The 24031-nt window shown below is 48.7% G+C and overlaps 1 protein-coding gene across 1 annotated transcript in view; it reads left to right on the forward strand.

Moving 5' to 3' along the window:
- LOC116788458 (MAM domain-containing glycosylphosphatidylinositol anchor protein 2-like) overlaps positions 1-24031 on the forward strand; it is a 196872-nt gene that overhangs the window by 63337 nt on the left and 109504 nt on the right. The window contains exon 2 of the mRNA XM_032691301.1: positions 13078-13217. Coding sequence (XP_032547192.1) covers positions 13078-13217 — 140 coding nt within the window. The remainder of the gene's footprint in view (positions 1-13077; positions 13218-24031) is intronic.

Below are 24031 nucleotides of genomic sequence, written 5' to 3' on the forward strand. Positions count from 1 at the left end.
GTATTTTGCTGGGAAGACCAGTGACCAGGGTTGAGGTCTGAAGAGGTCCCAAACTTTATTCTGGTGTCCTCAGAGGGGCCTTTTTGTCACTGTATTTCTGGGCCTCAGTGGCTACACAAAAATCCAGGCAGGCAGGTGCCTCTTCCTCATTACTCATCTGTTGGAAATGTTTTTAGTTCCAATTAAAAATGGGGAAAAAAAAACCCAACAAAACAACATCTTGATGGAATTCCTGAAGGGAATGAAAAGAAATCAACAATCCAACAAATCAGAAGGTTAATCGTGTTTTGGATTTAAAAGTCAATTTAAAACTTCTGCTTTTTAGAAGGAGCTGGGAAGGGGCTGGAGCAGCAGGAGGGGCTGAGGGAGCTGGGGGGGCTCAGCCTGGAGAAAAAGAGGCTCAGGGGGACCTTCTGGATCCCTAAAATTCCCTGGAAAGAGGTCGGAGCTGAGGCGGGGTCGAGCTCTGCTCCCAGGGAACAAGGGACAGGAGGAGAGGGAACAGCTTTAAAATGCACCAGGAGAGGCTCAGGTGGGACATGAGGAGGAATTTCTCCCTGGAAAGGGTGGTGAGGCCTTGGCAGGGGCTGCCCAGGGAGGTTTGGAGTCCCCATGCCTGGAATTGCTCAGAAAACCCATGGATGTGGCACTTGGGGATGTGGTTTAGTGGTGAACCCAGTGGTGGTGCTGGTTGATGGACTTGATGATCTTTTCCAACCTTAATAACTCTGTGCTGAAGAGAGAAAATTTTAGGAAGTTGATTTTGATTTTTTCTGTTTCCTTGTGGCATTCCTTTTCCTTATTTTTGGTGCTGTTGGATGGATTTGTTTCCAAGGGGAGGGATGAGGGGAAATTTTAGTCTTACCTGACCAGGCAACTGGATCCACAGGGAAGGGCTGAGGTGCAGCCAAGATATGATGGCAGGAGGATCCCCATTTGCTTCCTCCTCTTCCTTAGCTCCTTGTCAGGGATTTAGGACTTGGAGTGGCTCCTGGCTTTGATTTCTGGACTGCTGAGTCCTCCTCTGGCTCAGCCTGTCCTCAGAAGCCCTTTTGTGACCTGTGTCCTGTCTCTGTCTCTGTTTTGGTGTGTTCTGCACCTCAGCTTGTTGTCAGAGCAACTGCAAATATTTGCAGAGAGAAGAAACAGCACTGACTGAACGTGTGTAGCAGATATTTGGATTTTTTTTCCCTTAGCAAAGCCACCCCTGGAAGGTTTGAGTGCTTTGCTCTGTCTAAGGAATTGTCAGTCCCACCACCTATCCCTGCTTGGAAGAGCCACCAGGAATTGTCATCAGACACACCAAGAATTGTCAATCCCACAACCTATCCCTGCTTGGAAGAGCTACCAGGAATTGTCATCAGACCCATCATCTATCTCTGCTTGGAAGAACCACCTGGAATTGTCATCAGTCCCACCAGGAATTGTCATCAGTGCCACCACCTATCCCTGCTTGGAAGAACCACCAGGAATTGTCATCAGACCCACCAGGAATTGTCATCAGACACACCAGGAATTGTCATGAGACCCACCACCTATCCCTGCTTGGAAGAGACACCAGGAATTGTCAGTCCCACCACCTATCCCTGCTTGGAAGAACCACCAGGAATTGTCATCAGACCCACCAGGAACTGTCAGTCCCACCACCTATCCCTGCTTGGAAGAGCCACCAGGAATTGTCATCAGGCCCACCAGGAATTGTCATCAGCCCCACCACCTATCCCTGCTTGGAAGAGCCACCAGGAATTGTCAGTCTCACCCCTTATCCCTGCTTGGAAGATCCACCAGGAATTGTCAGTCCCACTACTTATCCCTGCTTGGAAGAGTCACCAGGAATTGTCATCAGACCCACCAGGAATTGTCATTTCCACCACCTATCCCTGCTTGGAAGAGTCACCAGGAATTGTCAGCCCCACCACCCAGTCCTGCTGGAAGGAGCTACCAGGAGTGAAGGAGATGTTTGGAACAGCCCAATTTCCAGTGGGAAATGCTCCAAGGCTGTAGAGATCAGACATCCAGCACGACCTCAGGCGAAGAACAAAAAAAAAGTCTTTATTTTTTTCTCGTCAGAAGAAAATCCTGATAAGGAGGAGACCCCTCCCAGGATTTGGGAATTAATTCTCCGCCCAGAAATAACGTTGGTTTTCCATGTGCCTCGGGGGCAGGGATGGGATGTGACACCTCTGCTGCTGGACCTGTGTGGTGTCCCCAGAGCTCAGGTGGTTAATTTTGGGTGAGGAGAAGTGAGATCCACTCCCCCCTCAGCCCTGGAACAGGCCAAAAGAAAAAAAGACCTGTAATGAAAGTTAATGGCTAATTGCAGCCTGTTAATTGGATTGGAGGTGTCATCAGCCCCTGCAAAGGGACTGGTAAATCATCTGAACAACAACACACAACGACAGCGTTGGCTGAGGAGCCAGGTGGGAGCTTCATAATTTTGGTCATTAATTTTTATTGATTTGTTGATCACTCATTGACGCCTCTTCAGATAAATCAGGGAAGTGCTGAGGGGGGACTGGGCTCCGGAGCTGAGTCGTGTGTTCAGCAGCACATCAGTATTTGGCTTCCCAAGAAATGAGATCCGTGGGGAGGTGATTCCTCTTTCTGCTGGACTCTGTGTCAATCCAAATCTTAATTAATATCGACAGGGTTTGGGGGACGGAAGAGGCTCCGGAATTGCTCAGCTCAGGTCTCGTGGAATTGTTTCCATTTCCAATAGTTGGACAAAAAGGAGTGTCCTAACGGTGCTTCCAGGAGAAATACTGCCATGGGAGCTCCTCTCCTGGGAGACATCCATGAATCCAAAGGAAAGAGGGCGGGGATTGACTGATGGATGTTGGAAATTCTTTGGGAAGAGCTTGGAGCATCTCCCAGGGGATGAGCCACTGGAAATTGGGCTGTTCCAAACGTCTCCTTAATTCCTGGAAGATCAGGTTGGGTGATGGGACTGATGACAATTCCTGATGGCTCTTCCAGGCAGGGATAGGGGGTAGGACTGACAATTCCTGGTGGCTTTTCCAATCAGGGATAGATGGCGGGACTGACAATCCCTGGTGGGTCTGATGACAATTCCTGGTGGTTCTTCCAAGCAGGGATAGGTGGTAGGACTGATGACAATTTCTGGTGGGACTGATGACAATTCCTGGTGGGTCTGATGACAATTCCTGGTGGCTCTTCCGAACAGGGATAGCTGGTGGGACTGATGACAATTCCTCGTGGGTCTGAAGACAATTCCTGGTGGCTCTTCCAAGTATGGATAGGTTGTGGGGCTGATGACAATTCCTAGTGGCTTTTCCAAGCAGGGATAGGTGGTGGGTCTAATGGCAATTCCTTGTGCCTCTTCCAAGCAGGTTGGGTGGTGGGACTGACAATTCGTGGTGGCTCCTACAAGCAGGGATAGGTGATGGGTCTGATGTGAGTTCCTGGTGGGTCTATGACAATTCCTGGTGGCTCTTCCAAGCAGGGATAGATGGTGGGACTGACAATTCCTGGTGGCTCTTCCAAGCAGGGATAGATGGTGGGACTGACAATTCCTGGAACGCTTGTATAACCATTGTATAATTCCAACAAGCCAGTTCCCATAAATAAGCTCTGACAGAGCCTGGAATACATAAAATCAGGTGTAAATGTGTTTCCAGCTTTAAAAATGGAACACATTCCAGTCATTCAGCTGTTCCTTCTACACCCAGTGTTTTCCAACAAAGACGTGAGAACAAGGTGTGAGACACTGAAGAACAGGAAACACGGGTTTAATTCAAGAAATCATTTTACTCCCTGAAAGGAGGTTTGTTTTCTTGCTAGTCCCAGATTTGTGCCATCTCCACAAGGACTGCAAATTGTTGTTTAAAAAGCTGTTTATTCTTGCTCAGCACTATAAAGAGGAATTTTTTTTTATTATTCATTTGCATTCGTGTAAAGGTTCTGTATTTTAAATTTCCTCTTTAATATTAAACTGTGCTTTTTTTTTTTTCAGTCAGCAAACTGAACTGAAGTACGTTCAGCACTAAGGGGAGTTTTTGTTGCTGAGGCAAATGAGAAGAAGGTTTTTTTGAGGCTGGTGGGATCTTGGTTGTTGGCAGTCGTGGGGGTTTTGTGGCACCTGTGGCGCTTCCTCCTGCTTTGGGACACTGTCAAAAAGTGTATTTTTAGTGCTTTTGCCTGGGCTGAGGAGAAGGGAAATGTATGAGGAGCAGCTGAGGGAGCTGGGGGGGCTCAGCCTGGAGCAAAGGAGGCTCAGGGGGGACCTTCTGGCTCTGCAACCCCCTGACAGGAGAGGGGAGCCGGGGGGGTTGGGCTCTGCTCCCAGGGAACAAGGGACAGGAGGAGAGGGAACGGCCTCCAGCTGGGCCAGGGGAGGCTCAGGTGGGACAGGAGGAGGAATTTCCTCCTGGAAAGGGTGGTGAGGCCTTGGCAGGGGCTGCCCAGGGAGGTTTGGAGTCCCCATTCCTGGAGGGATTTCCAAGCCCTGTGGATGTGGCACTTGGGGACATGGGGCACTGGTGGCCTTGACAGTGCTGGGGTCTTAGAAGATGATTTTAGAGGACTTTTCAAGCCATGGGCAGAGACACCTTCTACCAGCCCCGGTTGCTCCAACCTGGCCTTGGACACTTCCAGGGATCCAGGGGCAGCCACAGCTTCTCTGGGAATTCCATCCCAGCCCCTCCCCACCCTCCCAGCAAGGAATCCCTTCCCAATATCCCATCTATCCCTGCCCTCTGGCAGTTTGAAGCCATTCCCATTGTCCTGTCACTCCAGTTCCTGGTGAAAGTCCCTCTTCATCAGGAAGGTGTGAGGGTGATGAAACTCAGAGCTGAAGCCCCTGTGCCAATGGAAAACAATCCCAGGCTGCTTTTCCCAATAAAACCTCAGGAGCAAAGAATGATGGGGAAAAAGTGGGAAAAATGGGATGTAAGGCCTTTTTTTTTTTTTTTATATCTATTTTGATGTCTACTTTGGTAAACCTTCCACTAGCCCAGGTTGCTCCAACCTGGCCTTGGACAATCCAGGGATCCAGGGGCAGCCACAGCTCCTCTGGGAATTCTTTTCCAGGACCTCCCCACCCTCCCAGCCAGGAATTCCTTCCCAATATCCCATCTAAACCTCCTCTGGCACAACTTGAGGCTGTTCCCTCCTATCCTCTCTCTCTCTCTATCCGTGTCCCCTTTCCTTAGGGATGGATCCATCCTCTCAGTGCCCCTCAGCATTTCCTGGGTTGAAAATCCACTTCTGAGGGTTAAAAATCCACCTCTGAAAGACATTTTACATCAGGTAGTTCAGAACTCAGGATTCCTTTGGAAGAGGCGATTTTTGAGCTTTTTTTTTTTTTTTGATTTTTGAGCTCTGCCATCTTAGTTGGGGGGGAAATTCAAATTATTTACTGCTCTATTTGAGTATTTGAGTATATTTGAGCAGCCAAACAAGTGAGACGTGTTTACTGCCAGCCTGGAATGGTGTTGGAACAGGGTCTGGCACCAGCAGCTGGTTGGTGGTGCCAGGAACAACAAAGTGTCGCTTCAATTAAACCCTCCCTTTGTAGATCATATTCTTTTTCTTATTTTAGAAGATCCCTTGAACCCACTGCCTTGCAGTCTGTGGGTTGCAAAACTGCTCCAAGAGCTCTCTCGGGGAGGGAGGTGTCGTGTAGGAAGGGTTCCCTTTACTCTCATCTCTAAAATTCCCCTCGGATTGGTGGGAAAACGCTGGGAAATGTCCTATTTGTGGTTTGTAAGGGTGTTGTGAATGAACCAGTGTCATTCCCTGAGCATGCTGGGAGAAGGGGCTGGGAAATTTGGGAGCACCAATCTCAGAGGCCGCTATTTAAGCACCGAAAACCAGAAAATTCCCAGTTTAAGGCTGTCAAGAATTTCAAGGCTCTGCCTCTCCATGACTTTTTTTATCACTTCCAACCAGGACCCACTTTAAAAACAGACTGAAAAAAACCTCTAAACTTGCCCCCCTCCTCAGAATTCCTGCCTGGAAGTCCCATCCCAGAGGGATGTTTTCTCAGTGCTGATATTCCAGGCGATTCAATTTTTATTTCCAAGATCAAGAGAGAGACTTTTGCTACGAGTACATCCCGTGTGTGCTGCTGATTGAAGTGAGGGTACCCACATTGCCCTCAGATTCCTTTTGGGAGAGTTAAAAATCCATAAATCCAGGCAAAATCCATAAATCTTGTTATCAGAGAACAGGAAAAAAGAGCAGCTCGTGCCCTCAAATTGAATTAAGTGATTTCTCGCCGGGTGAAAGAAAGAGCAAGAGTTAAGTCAGGAAATAAATTCCTGCCAGGGAAGAGAGGAAATGATTCCTTAATTCCTTGCCTTGGTGGGGACACACGGTGGTGACCCAGGATGGGGAATGTGCTGGGAGCCCTTTTTTTCCAGAGGAGATGCTCTTGCAGGGACATCCTGGGCTCAGCTGAGGGAGGAAGAGGCAGAGGCAGCACAAGGAATATGTGTCCAGCTGGAAAAGGGGATTTCTGGGATGTCTTTTGCTCTCTGCAGCTCCCTGACAGGAGGGGGGAGCCGGGTGGGATTGGGATTTTCTCCCAAGGAACGAGGGACAGGACAAGGAAACGGCCTCAGGTTGTGCCAGGGGAGGGTCAGGTTGGATGTGAGGGGAGATTCCCTCATGGAATGATGGATTTAAAGAGGATGTGGCACTTGGGGACGTGGCTCAGTGGTGGCCTTGCTGGTGCTGGGGGATGGTTGGACTCTGTGATCTCAGAGGGCTTTTCCAACCTAAACAATTCCATGATTAGGAGAGGCTGGAATTTCAACGGGATTATTTTGGGTCTTCTCTGCCTTGTGTGGGTCTTTTCAGTTCACCTCTGAGGAGCTCAGCTTTGCTTCCTCACTCATCCATGTGCTGCTAAAGAAAGCAGAAGAAACATTTAAGGATAAATTAAAGCTAAAAAATTAAGGATAAATAAAATAAATTAAATGAAAAGGAAGTTGGGAGGGGTTGAATTGTCAGAGCAAAGGGGAAATCGAGTTCCAGTGTTTTCAGGAATATTCCCTTCTCCCACTTTTGTAGGGAACTAGAGCCTTGGTGTCACAGGGACTCCCAAATGGAATTACCTGGGGAGGGACTTGGGACAAGGGATGGAGGGATGGGACACAGGGAATGGCTTTGAGCTGGAAAAGGGGAGATTTAGGTGGGATATTGAGAAGGAATTCCTGCATGGGAGGGTGGGGAGGTCCTGGAAAAGAATTCCCAGAGAAGCTGTGGCTGTCCCTGGATCCCTGGAAGTGTCCAAGGCCGGGTTGGGATCCCTGATCCAGTGGAAGGTGTCCCTGCCCATGGCAGGAGCTGGAATGGGATGAAATTTAAATCCCTTCCAACCCAAATCACTCCAGGACTCTTTATGGACCAAACCCAGAACTTACAGTGCCATTAAAGCAAATACTTTATAAAGCAACACGTGGGAAGGGACCAACCCCAGATAATTCCCTGATTTGAATCTCAGAACTCCCCAGGAAATCCCAAATACACAAATTATCAAAATCCTGCCCTTGACTTGCTGGTTTTGGTGGTTTTTTCTCTTGCAAATGGTGCATTTTGGAATCAGAGCTGTCAGCAGCTGCATTTTGGAACAAGAGAAACCCCAATTTTACACTTTGCTGGTACTTCACCAATCCCAGGGTGCTTTTCCCAATAAAACCTCAACAGCAAAGAACGATGGGGAAAAAGTGGGAAAAATGGGATGTACGGTCTTTTTTTTTTTTTTTTTTGGTATCAATTTTGGTGTCTACTTTGGAAAACTTTCTACCATCCCAGGTTGCTCCAAGCCCCATCCAACCTGGCCTTGGACACTTCCAGGGATCCAGGGGCAGCCACAGCTTCTCTGGGAATTCTTTTCCAGGGCCTCCCCACCCTAACAACCAAAAATTCCTTCCCTTTCCCTTTTCCTTTCCCTTTCCCTTTCCCTTTCCCTTTCCCTTTCCCTTTCCCTTTCCCTTTCCCTTTCCCTTTCCCTTTCCCTTTCCCTTTCCCTTTCCCTTTCCCTTTCCCTTTCCCTTTCCCTTTCCCTTTCCCTTTCCCTTTCCCTTTCCCTTTCCCTTTCCCTTTTCCCTTCCCTTTCCCTTTCCCCTTTCCCTTTCCCTTTCCCTTTCCCTTTCCCTTTCCCTTTCCCTTTCCCTTTCCCTTTCCCTTTTCCTTTCCCTTTCCCTTTCCTTCCCTAACCTTCCCAAACCTTCCCTTCCCCTTTCCCTTTCCAGTGTTTCCCCTGCCAGGCTGGATTCCTTCCCGGAGTGTTTCCTGGACAAATCCCTCTCAAATGTCCCAAACCAAATCAAAGCTCACTGTATATTATTATTTTTTATTATTTTATGAAATCCCTGGAGGCAGAAGGAGCTGTAATTCCTGCAGGAGAGGGAGGGAGGTGACATTTCATAATTGCACAGTGTCTTCTTAACCATCAGAGTTTAAAACTTCAAAGAAATAAGAATATTTCTCATTTGCTTTTACCCATTTAATCTCCTTTTAAACCAGTGTTTTCTTTGGCCATAATAATTCCCCTGGGGGGTTGTTTTTTCCTGTTCTCTGTTACCTTCCCAAACCTAATGGATGTGGAACAGTGGCCCAGACACCGAAAGGAAGGACACTTCAGCTGGAATTTGGAGTTAGATGAATACAAGCTGAAGGGAAATGTAATATTAATGAAATATGGATGTAAAGGATGTTGGAATAATGTTGCTGACTCTTCTGATTTCATCTGAAGGCTGTTGAGCTGTGCTGAACCCTCTTTGACCTTTCTGCTCCGTGGCTCTGCTCCAGGATTTTGGGGGATTTGTGGTGTGGGAGATGATGGTTCAGAACCATCACCTTCCATGGCCCAGGATGTTGAATTCCCAAGGAGTGTGGAGAGGGAGCAGCATTCCCAGCACAGGGAAAGACCAGTATGTCAAGAGTTAGAGCTGATGTTCTACTTAGAAAATAATAATAATAATAATAATAATAATAATTAAGAATGAACAGATTCTTTTAAGGTCAGAGTGTGACACGTGGGGAGGACACGGAACCAAGGACATCCTTGTCCTTGCAGGAGCTCCAGGGGAAGAACAGCTTGGATCTATGTACAAGGAAATCCCAGAATAGTTTGGGTTGGAAGAGACCTTAAATCCCATCCAGTGCCCACGGGCAGGGACACTTCCCCCTATGCCAGGTTGCTCCAAGACCTCAGCATTGTGTTGTATTTGGAATAATTGATGCCTGGGAGCAATTTTGGGGGGGGGGGGTTTTGGCCTTGCAAAACTTGTGGGAGAAGGACTGTGTTGATCTTGCCCCTGGGATCATCTGGGATTAAATCTCCTGGCAAAGAGCAGGGAGAGGGAAAGCTTTTGGAGGTTTGGAACTCAGGAGGTGGTGGCTGAAAGGGCAGAGCTCACTGGAACCTTTGCTGCAGCGATGGCTTCAAACTGAGGAGGATAATAAGGAATCATTCCCATTGCTGTGGATACAGTTGGAAGGGTGTTCTCCTGGAAAACCCAGGAGATCCCACCTGCAGAGCTGCCTCCAGCTCTGGGGAGCAACAGCAGAAGGGCGTGGAGCTGCTGGAGAGAGTCCAGAGGAAGCCATGGAGATGCTCCAAGGATGGAGCCCCTCTGGAGCCAGGCTGGGAGAGCTGGGGGGGTTCACCTGGAGAAGGCTCCAGGGAGAGCTGAGAGCCCCTTGCAGGGCCTAAAGGGGCTCCAGGAGAGCTGGAGAGGGACTGGGGACAAGGGATGGAGGGACAGGACACAGGGAATGGATTTAAACTGGAAAAGAGGAGATTTAGGTAGAATGTTGGGAAGGAATTCCTGGCTGGGAGAGTGGGGAGGCCCTGGAATAGAATTCCCAGAGAAGCTGTGGCTGGCCCTGGATCCCTGGAAGTGTCCAAGGCCAGGTTGGGATCCCTGATCTGGTGGAAGGTGTCCCTGCCCATGGCAGGGGGTGGAATGGGATGGAATTTAAATCCCTTCCAACCCAAATCACTCCAGGATTCTTTATGGATCAAACCCAGAACTTACAGTGCCATTAAAGCAAATACTTTATAAAGCAACACGTGGGAAGGGACCAACCCCAGATAATTCCCTGATTTAAATCTCAGAACTCCCCAGGAAATCCCAAATACACAAATTATCCAAATCCTGCCCTTGACTTGCTGGTTTTTGTGGTTCTTTCTCTTGCAAATGGTGCATTTTGGAATCAGAGCTGTCAGCAACTGCATTTTGGAACAAGAGAAACCCCAATTTTACACTTTGCTGATACTTCACTGACTGGAGAGTCCATTAGATGGGATATTGGGAAGGAATTGCTGTCTGGGAGGGTGGAGAGGCCCTGGAATAGAATTCCCAGAGGAGCTGTGGCTGCCCCTGGATCCCTGGAAGTGTCCAAGGCCAGGCTGGATGGGGCTTGGAGCAACCTGGGAGGTGTTGGCTTGTGATGAGATGATCTTTAAGGTCCCTTCCAAGCCCAACCATTCCATGTTCCTGTGGAGGAAACCTCCATTTCTCTCAGAAGGGATTTACCCAGGCCAAGCACATGGAAAAATGAGCTAAATATGGAAGTCTGAGACAGGCAGGGCAGTGCAAGGTACCTGGGGATGTCAGGCTGAGTCATTCCAGCCTGAAAGAATTCCTTTTTTCCTGCTGCTTTTCCTTGACCTGACGCCATCCTTTGCTCAAGACTCGTTTTCTCCAGGCTCTGGGAGGTCAGGGGCAGAAATTGGAATTATTGGCGAGTTTTTATTGATCCCAGGCATTGGGAATCATTGATTGTGTCATCTGGGAGCCGTGGGGGGGTTGGACCAGGAATGGAATGGTGCTGGGGGGTCTCCAGGGATGCCAGAGCCTGGGAATTCTGTGTGGGTGTTGGCAGAGTCCTGCTGGGCTCAGCTCTAGTTCTGCTCCCTGCTTGGGATTTAAGGGTTGGATTAGGATTTTAAGGCATCTCCACTTGCACTGAACAGGAACATCACCCCAGGAGCAGAGAGGGTGAAACCCCAGGTCTTTAATATCCCCCAAAATTACATTTTATCTCCTGTTTAGTTTGTGTGATTTTCTTTGGCAGCAGGTCTGTAAATCAACTCCTTCTCCCTTCTCTCAGCAGCATCAGGCTCCTCCATGGGGAATGGAACAGGGAATTTGGTGACTTCAAGTCCTGCTGGGCTCAGCTCTAATTGGGATTTAAGAGTTGAATTAAGTTGAATTAAGATTTTAAGGCATCTCCACTTGCACAGGAACATCACCCCATGAGCAGAGAGGGTGAAACCCCAGGTCTTTAATATCCCCCAAAATTACATTTTATCTCCTGTGCTTTTTGGTTTGTGTGATTTTCTTTGGCAGCAGGACTGTAAATCATCTTCCTTCTCCTGTGGAAGCATCAGGCTCCTCCATGGGGAATGGGACAGGGAATTTGGTGACTTTAAGTCCTGCTGGGCTCAGCTCTAGTTGGGATTTAAGAGTTGAATTAAGTTGAATTAAGATTTTAAGGTATCTCCACTTACAGAGGAACATCACCCCATGAGCAGAGAGGGTGAAATTCCAGGTCTTTCATATCCCCCAGAATGATATTTTATCTCCTGTTTAGCTTGTGTGATTTTATTTGGCAGCAGGACTGTAAATCAACTCCCTTCTCCCATCGATCCCCTCCCTGAAAATTTTAATACTCGCGGATTTCACGCTTCAGAAATAAAATTGTAGCGCCAGGAACGTGCTTTGGAGGCTCGTGGAAGTGGAGCTGTAATTTATACTGGTGGTTTTAACAGCAGCATTGTGGTTTTTTTTTAATGTACACCACGTAGAGTTGTGTAAATTCCTGTACTACGGGTCGTATATCCAAGAAAATTAAAGTTCTGCCTGAATTTAACCTCTGGTCCAAATCCTGATCCCGCTGACAGCAACAGGATTTTGATCTCCTTTCTTTGAAAGGAAGCAGCATCAGTGCCACTGTTTCTCCTGCTTAATTTCCCTGCTTTAATTAAGTCTTTTCATTTGCATAACGAGCGTGATAATACGTTTGGGAAGATGTATAATTAAAAAAAAAAGAAGACAATAATGCGGAGTTCACATTGGAAATGGAAACAAAAAGAAAGGGTGTTGGGAAGGGTTTGGTTGAGGGGATTGTGAGGGATTAATGGAGAGCAGGGAAAGATTTAAGTCATTAAAGAGCATCCAGAGGAGGGTGACGAAGATGAGGGTGAAGGGCCTCGAGGGGAAGGGCATGAGAAGCCTTCAGACAGGATTTTTGGGCTGAGGTCATGGAATCTCCTGGATTAGGAGCAGCTGAGGGCACAGGGACTGAGGGGAGAGCTCATGGCAGTTCCAAATTCCTGGGGAGGGGCAGAGGAGAGGCAGGGACTGAGCTCTGCTCTGGGGGGACCAGGGACAGCACCCAGGGAAGGGCTGGAGCTGTGTCAGGGCAGGGTCAGGTTGGATCTCAGGGAAAGGTTCTTCCCCCAGAGGGTGGTTGGCACTGCCCAGGCTCCCCAGGGCAGTGGGCACGGCCCCAAGGCTGCCAGAGCTCCAGGAGGGTTTGGACAACGCTCTGAGGGACGGGGGGGGTTGTTGGGGTGTCCTGGGCAGGGCCAGGGGTTGGACTGGATGGTCCTTGGGGGTCCCTTCCAATCCTCCAATCCTGGGATTCCGTGTACGTGCTCAGGACGCAGAGGAGGGGGATCTGTGTGAGGAAAGGAAGTTGTGGTGAGGTGGAGTCGGGCTCTTCTCCCAGGAACCAGCAGCAGGACAAGAGGGCTCAGCCTCGAGCTGCACCAGGGGAGGGTTAGGTTGGAGATTAGGAAGAATTTCTTTGCAGAGAGGGTGCTAAGCCATTGGAATGGGCTGCCCAGGGAAGGGGTGGATTCTCCATCCCGGGAGGTGTTTAAGGACAGACTGGATGTGGCATCAGTGCCATGGGCTGGGAACCACGGCGGGGTTGGATCAAGGGTTGGACTGGATGATCTCAGAGATCTTTCCCAGCCTGGTTGAGTCTGGGGTTCTGTGCAGCCCCTCCGTGCAGGGGGTGGCCTGGGGGTGGTCCCGGGGTTGTTGAGGAGCGTTGCTGACGTGGCTTCTCCCTGTGTGTGTGTGTCCCCAGCCCCCCCCACGGTGAGGATCGTGCACTCGGGGCTGGCCTGTAACATCGAGGAGGAGCGATACTCCGAGCGGGTCTACACCATCCGCGAGGGAGAGACCCTGGAGCTCACCTGCCTGGTCACCGGCCACCCCCGGCCACAGGTGAGCCCGCACCTGCCCTGTGCCCACCACGCCTTTCCTGTGCCCACCATGCCTGCCCTGTGCCAACTGTGCCTGCCTTCTGCTCACCATCCCTTCCCTGTGCTCACCATACCTTCCCTGCGCCCACCAGGGCTTCCCTGTGCCCACCAGGGCTTCCCTCTGTTCATCCCACCTTCCCTCTGCCCACCACCCCTTCCCTCTCTACACCACGCTTCCCTCTGCCCACATCCATTCCCTGTGCCCCTCATCCCTTCCCTGTGCCCCCCATCCCTTCCCTGTGCCCCCCATCCATTCCCTGTGCCCACCAGAGCTTCCTGTGCCCACCATGCCTCTCCTGTGCCCCCCATCCCTTCCCTGTGCCCACCACACCTTCCCTGTTCCCACCACACCTTCCCTGTGCCCACCAGAGCTTCCTGTGCCCACCATGCCTCTCCTGTGCCCCCCATCCCTTCCCTGTGCCCACCACACCTTCCCTGTTCCCACCACACCTTCCCTGTGCCCACCAGAGCTTCCTGTGCCCACCAGAGCTTCTTGTGGCCACCATACCTCTCCTGTGCCCACCACAGCTTCCCTCTGCCCACCACACCTTCCCTGTGCCCACCACACTTCCATCTGCCCACCATGTCCTTCTGCCCATCATCTCTACCAGTTGGTTCCATTTTCCCCAAAGTGGTTGAGATCCAGGGAACGGGATCCACGTGGGGGGATTTGTCCAGGATTTGGTTGGATATTGGGGGGGGGGGGTTGCAGAAGAAAGAGCAACAACAGCTGAAAAGTTGATGATTTTGATTTTTTGGTGACTGGTTTGGTGTTAAAATCAGCAATATTGTATTTTAATGTGAGGTCTTGGTGGGAGTGTTTGGGAGAAGAGGAGGAAAAACAAATATAAGGACAACAATTGTATAGTAAAAACCAATTGTTTAGTGAAGAGATTTTTTTTTTTTAGTAGAAGATTGTTTGGCAAAAACCAGTTGTCCTCTTAATTGGGGTCTTGAGGGTTTAAATTCTCTTCTCCACACAAAGCAGTGCTGGCATCCTGACTTGGAGCACGTCCTGAGGTGTCTCCTTCCCAAAGATCCCGGTGCAAACTCCGGGAGTCTTTTCCTCCCATTGTCTTTCGACCGTGGGTGATTTGATTCCTGTCCCAGGTCTTTTGTCACGTTTAACACTCAGACAGAGCAGGGGGAGGGTTGGGAGCACTGCAGAGCCCTCCGAGGGGTGAATTCAGGTGCTCTGGGGGGAAGAAAACATCCAATAAAGCTGCTCAGAGCAGCAAAAACCAGCGTGTAAAGCTTAATCACAGCTTGCTTTTTAGTGCTGCAGGAGGATGGAAAACACCCTCCCGAGCTAAATGTGAGCTTTATTGAGTCAAACACTTAGGCAGGTTTTTTTTTTTCCAGCCTAAAATACAGGCTAATTTAGTCATGAGTCAGGCTGGATTTTGTCAGGTGTTTCAGTGAGCATTTGGAAAGTCTTCCCCCTGAACTGAGGAGTGTCAGCTGGAATCAGCATCAATTTGCCTTGAACAAGGCTCCAATTATGGCAGCGGGGACGTGGCAGGGAAAAAAACAGCTGCTCCTGTGTGAGGGACCCCCCCTCTCCCCACAAACAAGAATTCATAAGAATTCTTATCAATTAAAAGAGAAAATTTATCTCAGAGGAGCCTTTCGTGTCTCAGTCCATCAAAGCAAACAGCACAAGGGGTGGGTTTTGGTTTTTTGGGGTTGTTTTTTTAGGTTTTAAAGGGAGGGGAGTGCCAGGAATGTTAATTCTTTCTTTGCACACCCTAATAAGGGGAGATCTGCAGAATTAAGGAGGCTCCACTGATCACAGGGAGTGATGAAGGTGGAACATTTCAAACAGTGCAGTTGTTTTATAAGGTGTTTTAAACATTTTACCTGTGTCTGTTGGTGGAGGTGCCTCATTGCTTGCCAGGAGTACAGGGCAGAGAGAATGGCTTAGGACTGACAGGGAATAAGTGTAGGTTGGATATGAGGAAGGAATTCCTGGCTGAGAGGGTGGGGAGGGGCTGGAACAGAATTCCCAGAGAAGCTGTGGCTGCCCCTGGATCCCTGGAAGCATCCAAGGCCAGGCTGGGATCCCTGATCTAGGGAAAGGTGTCCCTGCTCATGGAATAGAGTTGGAACTAGATGACTTTTAAATTCCTTCCAACCCATTGTGTGATTCCATGATTTCAGGCTGATCAAGAAATTAAACTCCTCCATGGTTTTATTGGGAATGATTGGCCCAGTCCCTCCTCCCCAGCTCTCCTGGCTCCAGGGGGCTGCTGCCTCTCCACCAGGAACGTGTTTGCAGGGTTCCAAAAAGGCTTTGGAAGTGCTGGGAGAAGGAGATCACCTCAATCCAAGCTGGGAATGCAGCACCAGGGCGAGTCAGGTGGTGTTGGAGTCCCACTCTGGAGTTGGGAATATCGAGCCCAGACTTGCCAAAGGCCTCAACCCCCTCAAAGGAGAGCAGAGGAGAGCCCTGGGGAGCTGCAAATCACACCCCCCTGGGGGGCTTTGACCCTCCTGAGCCCTGGGGGAGCTCCAAAGCTGCCAGGAACACCACCCCCGAGAATTCCCAGTGGCCCCAGAGCAGGACTGTCCCGTTCTGGGAAGGGAAACAGGACCAGCCTCAGGTTGGGCTGAAACCTGGTCCTTGTCCTGGGAATGGTTTGTGTGGTTTTGCTCCCCTTCCCTCCCAAACCATCCCCTGCACTCTTTGGGGTTTGGTCTTTCTCTTGTCACCTTTGATTTCCCTTTTCCTGGTGGCCCTTGGAGGGTTGGTTGGAAGGCTGGAGAAGCAGCTCTGGGCTGGTGCAAGGAGGAGCTGTTTTTCCAGGAGCTTCCGATCCCTGGGAACGCTCCGGCCTCCAAGCCCGGGGAGGTGGGTGGGTTTGGAACCAGGGCTGTTGCTGGAGGTCTCATGGCTGAATTTGGCTTTTATCCTTCTCTTGTCACCTTTGATTTTCCTTATTCACCTCCTGGAAGAAGCAGCCCATGATGGGGAGTGGCACTGGATTGACCTTAAGATCCCTTCCAATCCCCAAACTATTCCATCATTCTGTACTGGTTGGACAAATCTCTTCCCAACTCCACCATTCCCAAACCACTCCCATTTCCTGGTGGCTCCTTGAATTTCAGCCTGAAAAGGGTTTTATTAATTTTTATGGTGATTTTCCTTTCTTTGCCTGTCGTGCAACTTTCCCTTGATTTTGCACCAGGTTTTTTTAATCCTTAATTGAGGTATTTACCTCGTTCACATAATTGTCTTCCTGGTGGCCCTTGGAGGGTTGGTTGGAAGGCTGGAGAAGCAGCTCTGGGTTGGTGCAGGAGGAGCTGTTTTTCCATGAGTTCTGATCCCTGGGAATGCTCCAGCCTCCCAAGCTGGGGAAGGTGGGTGGGTTTGGAACCAGGGCTGTTGCTGGGAGGTCTCATGGCTGAAAAAGGATGGATCTGATGCGCAAAGGGATGATTTGGTAACCTGGGAAACCAGCAGCTTCTGCAGATCTCTGGGGAGCTGAAGGAGAACGTGCTGGTGGCTATGGAGGGATGGGAAAGAAGGAAACACTCAAGGATGTGGAGCTGCTGGAGAGAGTCCAGAGGAGGCCTCAGAGATGCTCCCAGGGCTGGAGCCCTTCTGCTCTGGAACCAGGCTGGGAGAGCTGGGGGAGTTCACCTGGAGAAGAGAAGGCTCCAGGGAGAGCTGAGAGCCCCTTGCAGGGCCTAAAGGGGCTCCAGGAGAGCTGGAGAGGGACTGGGGACAAGGGATGGAGGGACCGATCAAGGGGGAATGGCTTCAAAAGAGGTTTAGATGGGATATTGGGAAGGAATTTCCTGGCTGGGGAGGGTAGAGAGGCCCTGGCCTAGGTTGCCCAGAGAAGCTGTGGCTACCCCTGGATCCCTGGAAGTGTCCAAGGCCAGGTTGGAGCAACGTGGCACAGTGGAAGGTGTCCCTGCCCATGGCAGGGGGTGGAATGGGATGATCTTTAAGATCCCTTCCAACCCAAACCATTCTGGGATTCCATGATTTCTTCACATCCTTTACATCTTCTCTATTAAATCCAGACAGACTTTTCACAGGATTTCAAGTCCCAGAATTATTGATGAAGGAATTCCTGGTTGGACAAACCTCAGAGCCACAGCTTTACAGCCCTGGGATGGGCTGTAAATATCCATATAATGGATATTCCCATTAATGGGAATCCATCAAGGGCTGGAGCCAGGCTGGGAGAGCTGGAGGGGTTCCCCTGGAGAAGGGAATTCTCTGGGGAGAGCTGAGAGCCCCTTCCAGTGCCTAAAGGGGCTCCAGGAGAACTGGAGAGGGACTGGGGACAAGGATGCAGGGACAGGGACACAGGGAATGGCTTTAAGCTTGGAAAAGAATAGATTTAGATGGGATATTGGGAAGGAATTCCTGGCTGGGAGGGTGGGGAGGGGCTGGACTAGAATTCCCAGAGAATCTTTGGCTGCCCCTGGATCCCTGGAAGTGTCCAAGGCCAGGCTGGAGCAACCTGAGCTGGTGGAAGGTGTCCCTGCCCATGGCAGGGGGTTGGGATGGGATGATCCTTAAAATCCCTTTCAACCCAAACCATTCTGGGATTCTCTGAGCCCATGAAGGCATCACAGAGCTTCAGGCCCTGAAGTTTTAAGGAATTTCAAGGGTGGAAATTGCTGCGTTCCAAACCCTTGTCCCTCCCAGGTGTCTGGTGGTGACAGTTTGAAGAAATTGGGTTGTTTGTCCTATGTCAGGACACGACCCCCCCTCTACTCCCTTGGGATTTATTCTCCATTTCCCATGGATAATGTCCCATCATGGATTAAGTTCCTTCAGCCCCTGGCAGCTGGAAGTGGCTGTTTTGGGAATTTGGGTTGACTTTTTGCTTCCATCCACCTGTGCACTTTTTCTGTGGATGCTCCCACTGAGCTTCCCAGCCTGGAAAAAACATATTCCTTTGGCTGGAGGATGCTCCATAATTCAGTTTTATTCCTTGGTTTATTCCTGAAGAGAATATATTTTTACTATTGATATTATTAATATAATATCACAGTAATTATTATAGAATATACTTATATAAAATTATATAAAATAGATTGTTATATATATAATTCTATTATAATGATTTCTTTTCCTTCTGCTTCTTCCTTTCCTTCTTCCTTTCCTTCTTCCTTCCTTCTTCCTTTCCTTCTTCCTTTCCTTCTTCTTCCTTTCCTTCTTCCTTTCCTTCTTTTTCTTCTTCCCCTTTTTTCTTCTCTTCCTTCTTCATTTCCTTCTTCTTTTAATCCTTCTTTCCTTCTTCTTTTTTTCTTTCTTTTTTTTCTTTTTCTCTCCTTTCGTCATTCTTTTCCTTCCTCTTTTCTCCTTTTCTTCTCCTTTTTCTTCTCCTTTTCTTCTCCTTTTTCTTCTCCCTTTTCTTCTCCCTTTTCTTCTTCCTTCTTCTTTTCCTTCTCCCTTTCGCTTCTTCTTTTTCTCCTTTCTTCCCCTTCTTTTTCTTCCCCCTTCTTTTCTTCCCTTTTTTTTTCTTCTTTCCCTGCTGCTTCTTCTCCTACTTTTTCTGCTTCTTCTTCTCATATTATTCAGATTTAATCCTGAGGACCTCTTGTATGTAGTAGTATTAGACTTCCCCTTCCAACCTTCCCACATTTGGAGACAGCTTAGCCATTTACTTGTTGGTTTGTTTTTTAATTGATAAACTAATATCTGCACCTGAAGAGCAGAAGCTGAACTTTAAGTAAACTAAACTCTTTAATCCCTGTGTAAATATTTCCCTTCCCAGCCAAAGTAATTAAAAACAAAGACCCAATTGTCCTAATTAATTTGCTGTGCTCCAGGTATTTGTCTGGTGCTGAATTACAGGACACCCAGCACAGCTGCTGCAATAAACTCCACATCCCTTGATTTTTGCTCCTTAATTTTTGCTCCTTAATTTTGCTCCTTTTTTTTGCCCCTTATTTGTGCCCCTAATTTTCCCTCTTGATTTTTGCCCTTTATTTTTGTCCCTTAATTTGTGCCCCTTAATTTTCCCCCTTGATTTGTGCCCCTTAATTTGCCCCTTATTTTACTCCTTTATTTTGTCCCTTATTTGTACCCCTTAATTTGTGCCCCTTACTTTTTCCCCTTAATTTTTACCCTTTAAGTTTTCCCTCTTGAGTTGTGCCCCTTAATCTGTGCCCCTTAATCTTTGACCCTTAATTTGTGCCCTTAATTTTTGCCCCTTAATCTGTGCCCCTTGATTGTGCCCCTTGATTTGTACCCCTTATTTTACCCATTAATTTTACCCCTTATTTGTACCCATTAATTTATGCTCCTTGATTTTTGTCCTTTCATTTTTCCCTCTTGAATTATGCCCCTCAATTTTGCCACTTAATTTGTACCCTTGATTTATGCCCCTTAATTTGTGCCCCTTCATTTTCCCTCTTGATTAGTGCCCCTTAATTTTTGCCCCTAATTTTTGCCCCTTAATTTGTGCCCCTTATTTTTCCCCTTAATTTTTGCCCTTGATTTTTTCCCCTTGATTTTGCCCCTTAATTTTTGCCCTTTAATTTTTTCCTTGTGATTTGTGACCTTTAATTTGTGCCCTTAATTTTCCCTCTTAATTTTTGCCCCTTAATTTTCCCTCTTGATTTGTGCCCCTTATTTTTGCCCCCTAATTTTTCCCCTTGATTTTTGCCTCTTAATTTGTGCCCCTTGATTTCTGCCCCTTGATTTGTGCCCCTTGATTTGTGCCCCTTGATTTGTGCCCCTTGATTTGTGCCCTTCAATTTTGCCCTTTGATTTTTGTCCCTTAATTTTTGCCCCTTAATTTTGAGTGCTGTCACTCGTTCTACCCCTGCTTGCAAAGGTAAAACCTTGGTATAATTTTGATAGGTCCTTATAATTAATTACAGTTTAATCCTCTTCATCCCACAGATTTCATGATCCAGGAGATAAAATAACAGGGCAGATATTTTTTCCCTTCCCCCCCCCTGGCTGTCTATCAATCAAAATGATAAAGATATTTATGACTTGCACGTTTTAATGGTGTAATTAGGTGTAATTACATGTTCCAATGATTACATATATGAACAGTAATTATGCAATTGAAGACAATTATGTTAACGAGGTAAATACCTAATTAAGGAAAAAAAAAACCCTCCTGCAAAATCAAGGGAAGTTGCACGACAGGCAAAGAAAGGAAAATCACAATAAAAAATAAATAAAACCCTTGCAGGCTGAAAATTCCAGGAGCCACCAGATGGGGAATGGAATGGTGGAGTTGGGAAGAGATTTGTCCAACCAGTATAGAATGGTGGGAATGGTTTGGTGGTTGGAAGGGACCTTAAAGCCCATCCAGTGCCACTCCCATCATTGGAGAGCTGGATCCATGGGCTGATTCCAAGGGGATGAGGTTCAAGCAGGCCAAGGGCCGGGTCCTGCCCTTTGGCCACAACAACCCCCGGCAGCTCCAGGCTGGGCCAGAGGGCTGGAGAGCAGCCAGGCAGGAAGGGAGCTGGGAGTGGGGATGGACAGGGAGCTGAACAGGAGCCAGTGTGCCCAGGGGGACAAGAGGGCCAATGGATCCTGGCCTGGCTCAGGAACAGGGTGGCCAACAGGGCCAGGGAAGTGATTCCTGCCCTGGACTCAGCGCTGCTGAGGCCACCCCTGGAGTGCTGTGTCCAGTTCTGGGCCCTCAGCTCAGGAAGGACATGGAGGGGCTGGAGCAGGTGCAGAGGAGAGCAACGAGGCTGGGGAAGGGACTGGAGCACAAGTGCTGGGAGGAGAGGCTGAGGGAGCTGGGGGGGCTCAGCCTGGAGAAGAGGAGGCTCAGGGGAGACCTCCTCACTCTGCAACTCCCTGACAGGAGGGGGAGCCAGGTGTAGCCTTCCCTTCTCCAGGGGAACTCCCCCAGCTCTCCCAGCCTGGCTCTAGAGCAGAGGGCTCCCCCTTGATGGATTCCCATTAATGGGAATACCCATGTGATGGATATTCCCCATCCCAGGGCTGTAAAACTGTGGCTCTGAGGATTGTCCAACCAGGAATTCCTTCACCAGTAATTCTGGGACTTGAAATCCTGTGAAAAGTCTGTCTGGATTTAATAGAGAAGATGTAAAGGATGTGAAGAAATCATGGAATTCCAGAATGGTTTGGGTTGGAGGGGACTTTAAAGATCATCCCATTTCACCCCCTGCCATGGGCAGGGACACCTTCCACTGTTCCAAGTTGCTCCAACCTGGTCTTGGATACTCCCAGGGATACAGAGGCAACACAGCTTCTCTGTCCAACCTGGGCCAGGTCCTCTGTACTCTCCCACCCAGGAATTCCTTCCCAATATCCCATCTAACCCTGCCCTCTGCCCAGTTTTAAATATCCCTACCTTCCAGCTCTCTTTGCTTCCCTTTGGAAATCACCTCAGTTCTTTGTTGCTCCATTGCCACGGTTTCCTCAGCCTTGGCTTCACAGGTCTTTAATCCCCCCTTAATCCTGGTTTTATTTCTAGCTGCAAGCTCAACCAGGTTCTTTTTTTTCCCCCTCCTTGTCTGTTTGCATTCCTCTCGATCTGTGGGAACCGTTCCCAGATCCTGTTCCTTGGCACTCGTGGGAGTTTTAAAGGTGTGCCAGGAGAGCTCAACAAGACATGAATGATGCTATTTGTGATCCCTGGAGTTTGCAGAGTTTTTCCTTCTTGTCGGGCTCTGAATTGGAACCAAGCTGCCATCTCAGAGTCAGCGGGATCCAAACACCTGCCCAGTTTCTTTGCCCTGGCTGAAGGAATTGCCAGAACCTTTTTAAACTGTTCCAGGTGCAGGCCAGGAGAGATTTGGTCCTTTCCCAAGGTTGTTTAATATTGTTTTAAACCTTTTCACTGCTCGAAGGAGACTTGGCCAATTCTTCATCCTCTGAAACGGGAAAATAAGTTTACAGAGTGAAAAAAAAAACAAACAACACAGCAACAGAGGTGGTTTTGGCGCTGGAATTGGATTTTGAAGCAAAAACCTGGGAATTTCCATCCTGATTGAGCTTGTCCTGTCTCCCAGCCAGCACCTGGAGTGTAGAGTCAGGATTTGCTCACTCTTCCAGCCTCTGATATTTTGGAATTGCCTGATGAAAAGGTTGTATCTGACGACTGTGGTAACCAGATAGGGACGGATTTAATTCCCACAAAGGAATATTCTCTTTTTTTTTGGAAGGAATTCGGGGCCTTGAACTTCAGGTCGTTGCGTTCGTCACCGATCCGTGACCACCACAAACACAATCACACGTTGCAATTTGAAAGGGAAGGAGGGTTCTTTTGCAAGAAAAACCAAACACAAAAAACCTACAGGGCGATAATTCCAGTCAGTTGCTTTGATTTTGATTTTGTAAGAAACCTTTTCCAAGGAATCCTGGTTTTGATGGAGTGCCTGTGCCTCGTTCTCAGCAGCTGCTGCTCTTGCCTGGGCCCTCGTTGCTGTTTTCATCCTCAGCTGAGCTGCCAACTCCCCCTCATCAAGATTTCCTCTCTTCTCCCTTTTTTTTCCCCTGCTCTCCCCCTTCCCAGTTCTCCCACCTTCCAAGGGAAACCAAATGTCACCTCCTTTCTTTGTCACCACAGCTCAAACAAGTTCAGTCTCAGGCTCTCACCCTCATTTTGGGCTCAGTGTTGGGTGGAATTCCGTGTGTGAGAGCTGGTTCCTGGGGAAGGAAGATGAAGCAGAGCTGATTTATTAGATCACTGAGATTTAGGGTTTGATTTGGAGAAATGCCTGGGAATGAGGTGGGGGTTCACCTCCAATCCCAGAGGGAGGTGCTGGTGGAAACACCACTAAGGTCTCGCCCTCGTTTTGAGCTCAATGAGAATGTTGGGTGGAATTCCTTCCTGTGGAAGGCAGATGAAGCAGAGCTGATTTATTGGATCACTGAGATTTAGGGTTTAATGTGGAAAAACTGGGAGTTCATCTTCTATCCCAGAGGGAGGTGCTGGTGGAAACACCAGTAAGGTCTGATGGGAACATAAATGACCATCAGCTCCCAATATTTAGGGATTTTCCCAGATTCTCTCCAGGCACCAACTGCAGTTGGAAGTGTCTGAAGGACAACTTGGAAAGACAGCTGGAAATGAGGTGGGGGTTCAGTCTCAGAGGGATGTGCTAATGGAAATGTCAATAAGGTCTCACTCTGGTTTTGGGCTCAATAGGTGTGCTGGGTGGAATTCCAGGTGTGGGAGTGTTGGTTCCTGGGGAAGGAAGAGGAAGCAGAGCTGGTGTTGTTAGATGACTGAGATTTAGGGTTTAATGTGGAAAAAATGGAGGTTCATCTTCAATCCCAGAGGGAGGTGCTGGTACAAATGCCACTAAGATCTCACCCTCATTTTGGGCTCAGTGAGAGCATTGGGTGGAATTCCACACTAGTTCCTGTGGAATTCCAGGTGTGCGAGTGTTGGTTCCTGGGGAAGGAAGAGGAAGTCAGCTGATGTTATTGGATTTAGGGTTTAATTTGGAGAAATGCCTGGGAATGAGGTGGGGGTTCACCTCCAATCCCAGAGGGAGGTGCTGGTGGAAACACCACTAAGGTCTGATGGGAACATAAAGGCAGAGCTTGATGCCCATCGGCTCCCAATATTTAGGGATTTTCCCAGATTCTCTCCATGCACCAACTCTGCAGTTGGAGGTGTCTGAAGGACAATTTGGAAGGACAGCTGGAAATGAGGTGGGGGTTCAGTCCCAGAGGGATGTGCTGATGGAAATGTCAATAAGGTCTCACTCTTGTTTTGGGCTCAGTGGGAGTGTTGGGTGGAATTCCAGGTGAGAGTGTTGGTTTCCATGGAAGGAAAATGGAGCAGAGCTGATTTATTG

The sequence above is a fragment of the Chiroxiphia lanceolata genome, chromosome 6 (assembly GCF_009829145.1).
Source record: "Chiroxiphia lanceolata isolate bChiLan1 chromosome 6, bChiLan1.pri, whole genome shotgun sequence".
Lineage (NCBI taxonomy): Eukaryota > Metazoa > Chordata > Aves > Passeriformes > Pipridae > Chiroxiphia > Chiroxiphia lanceolata.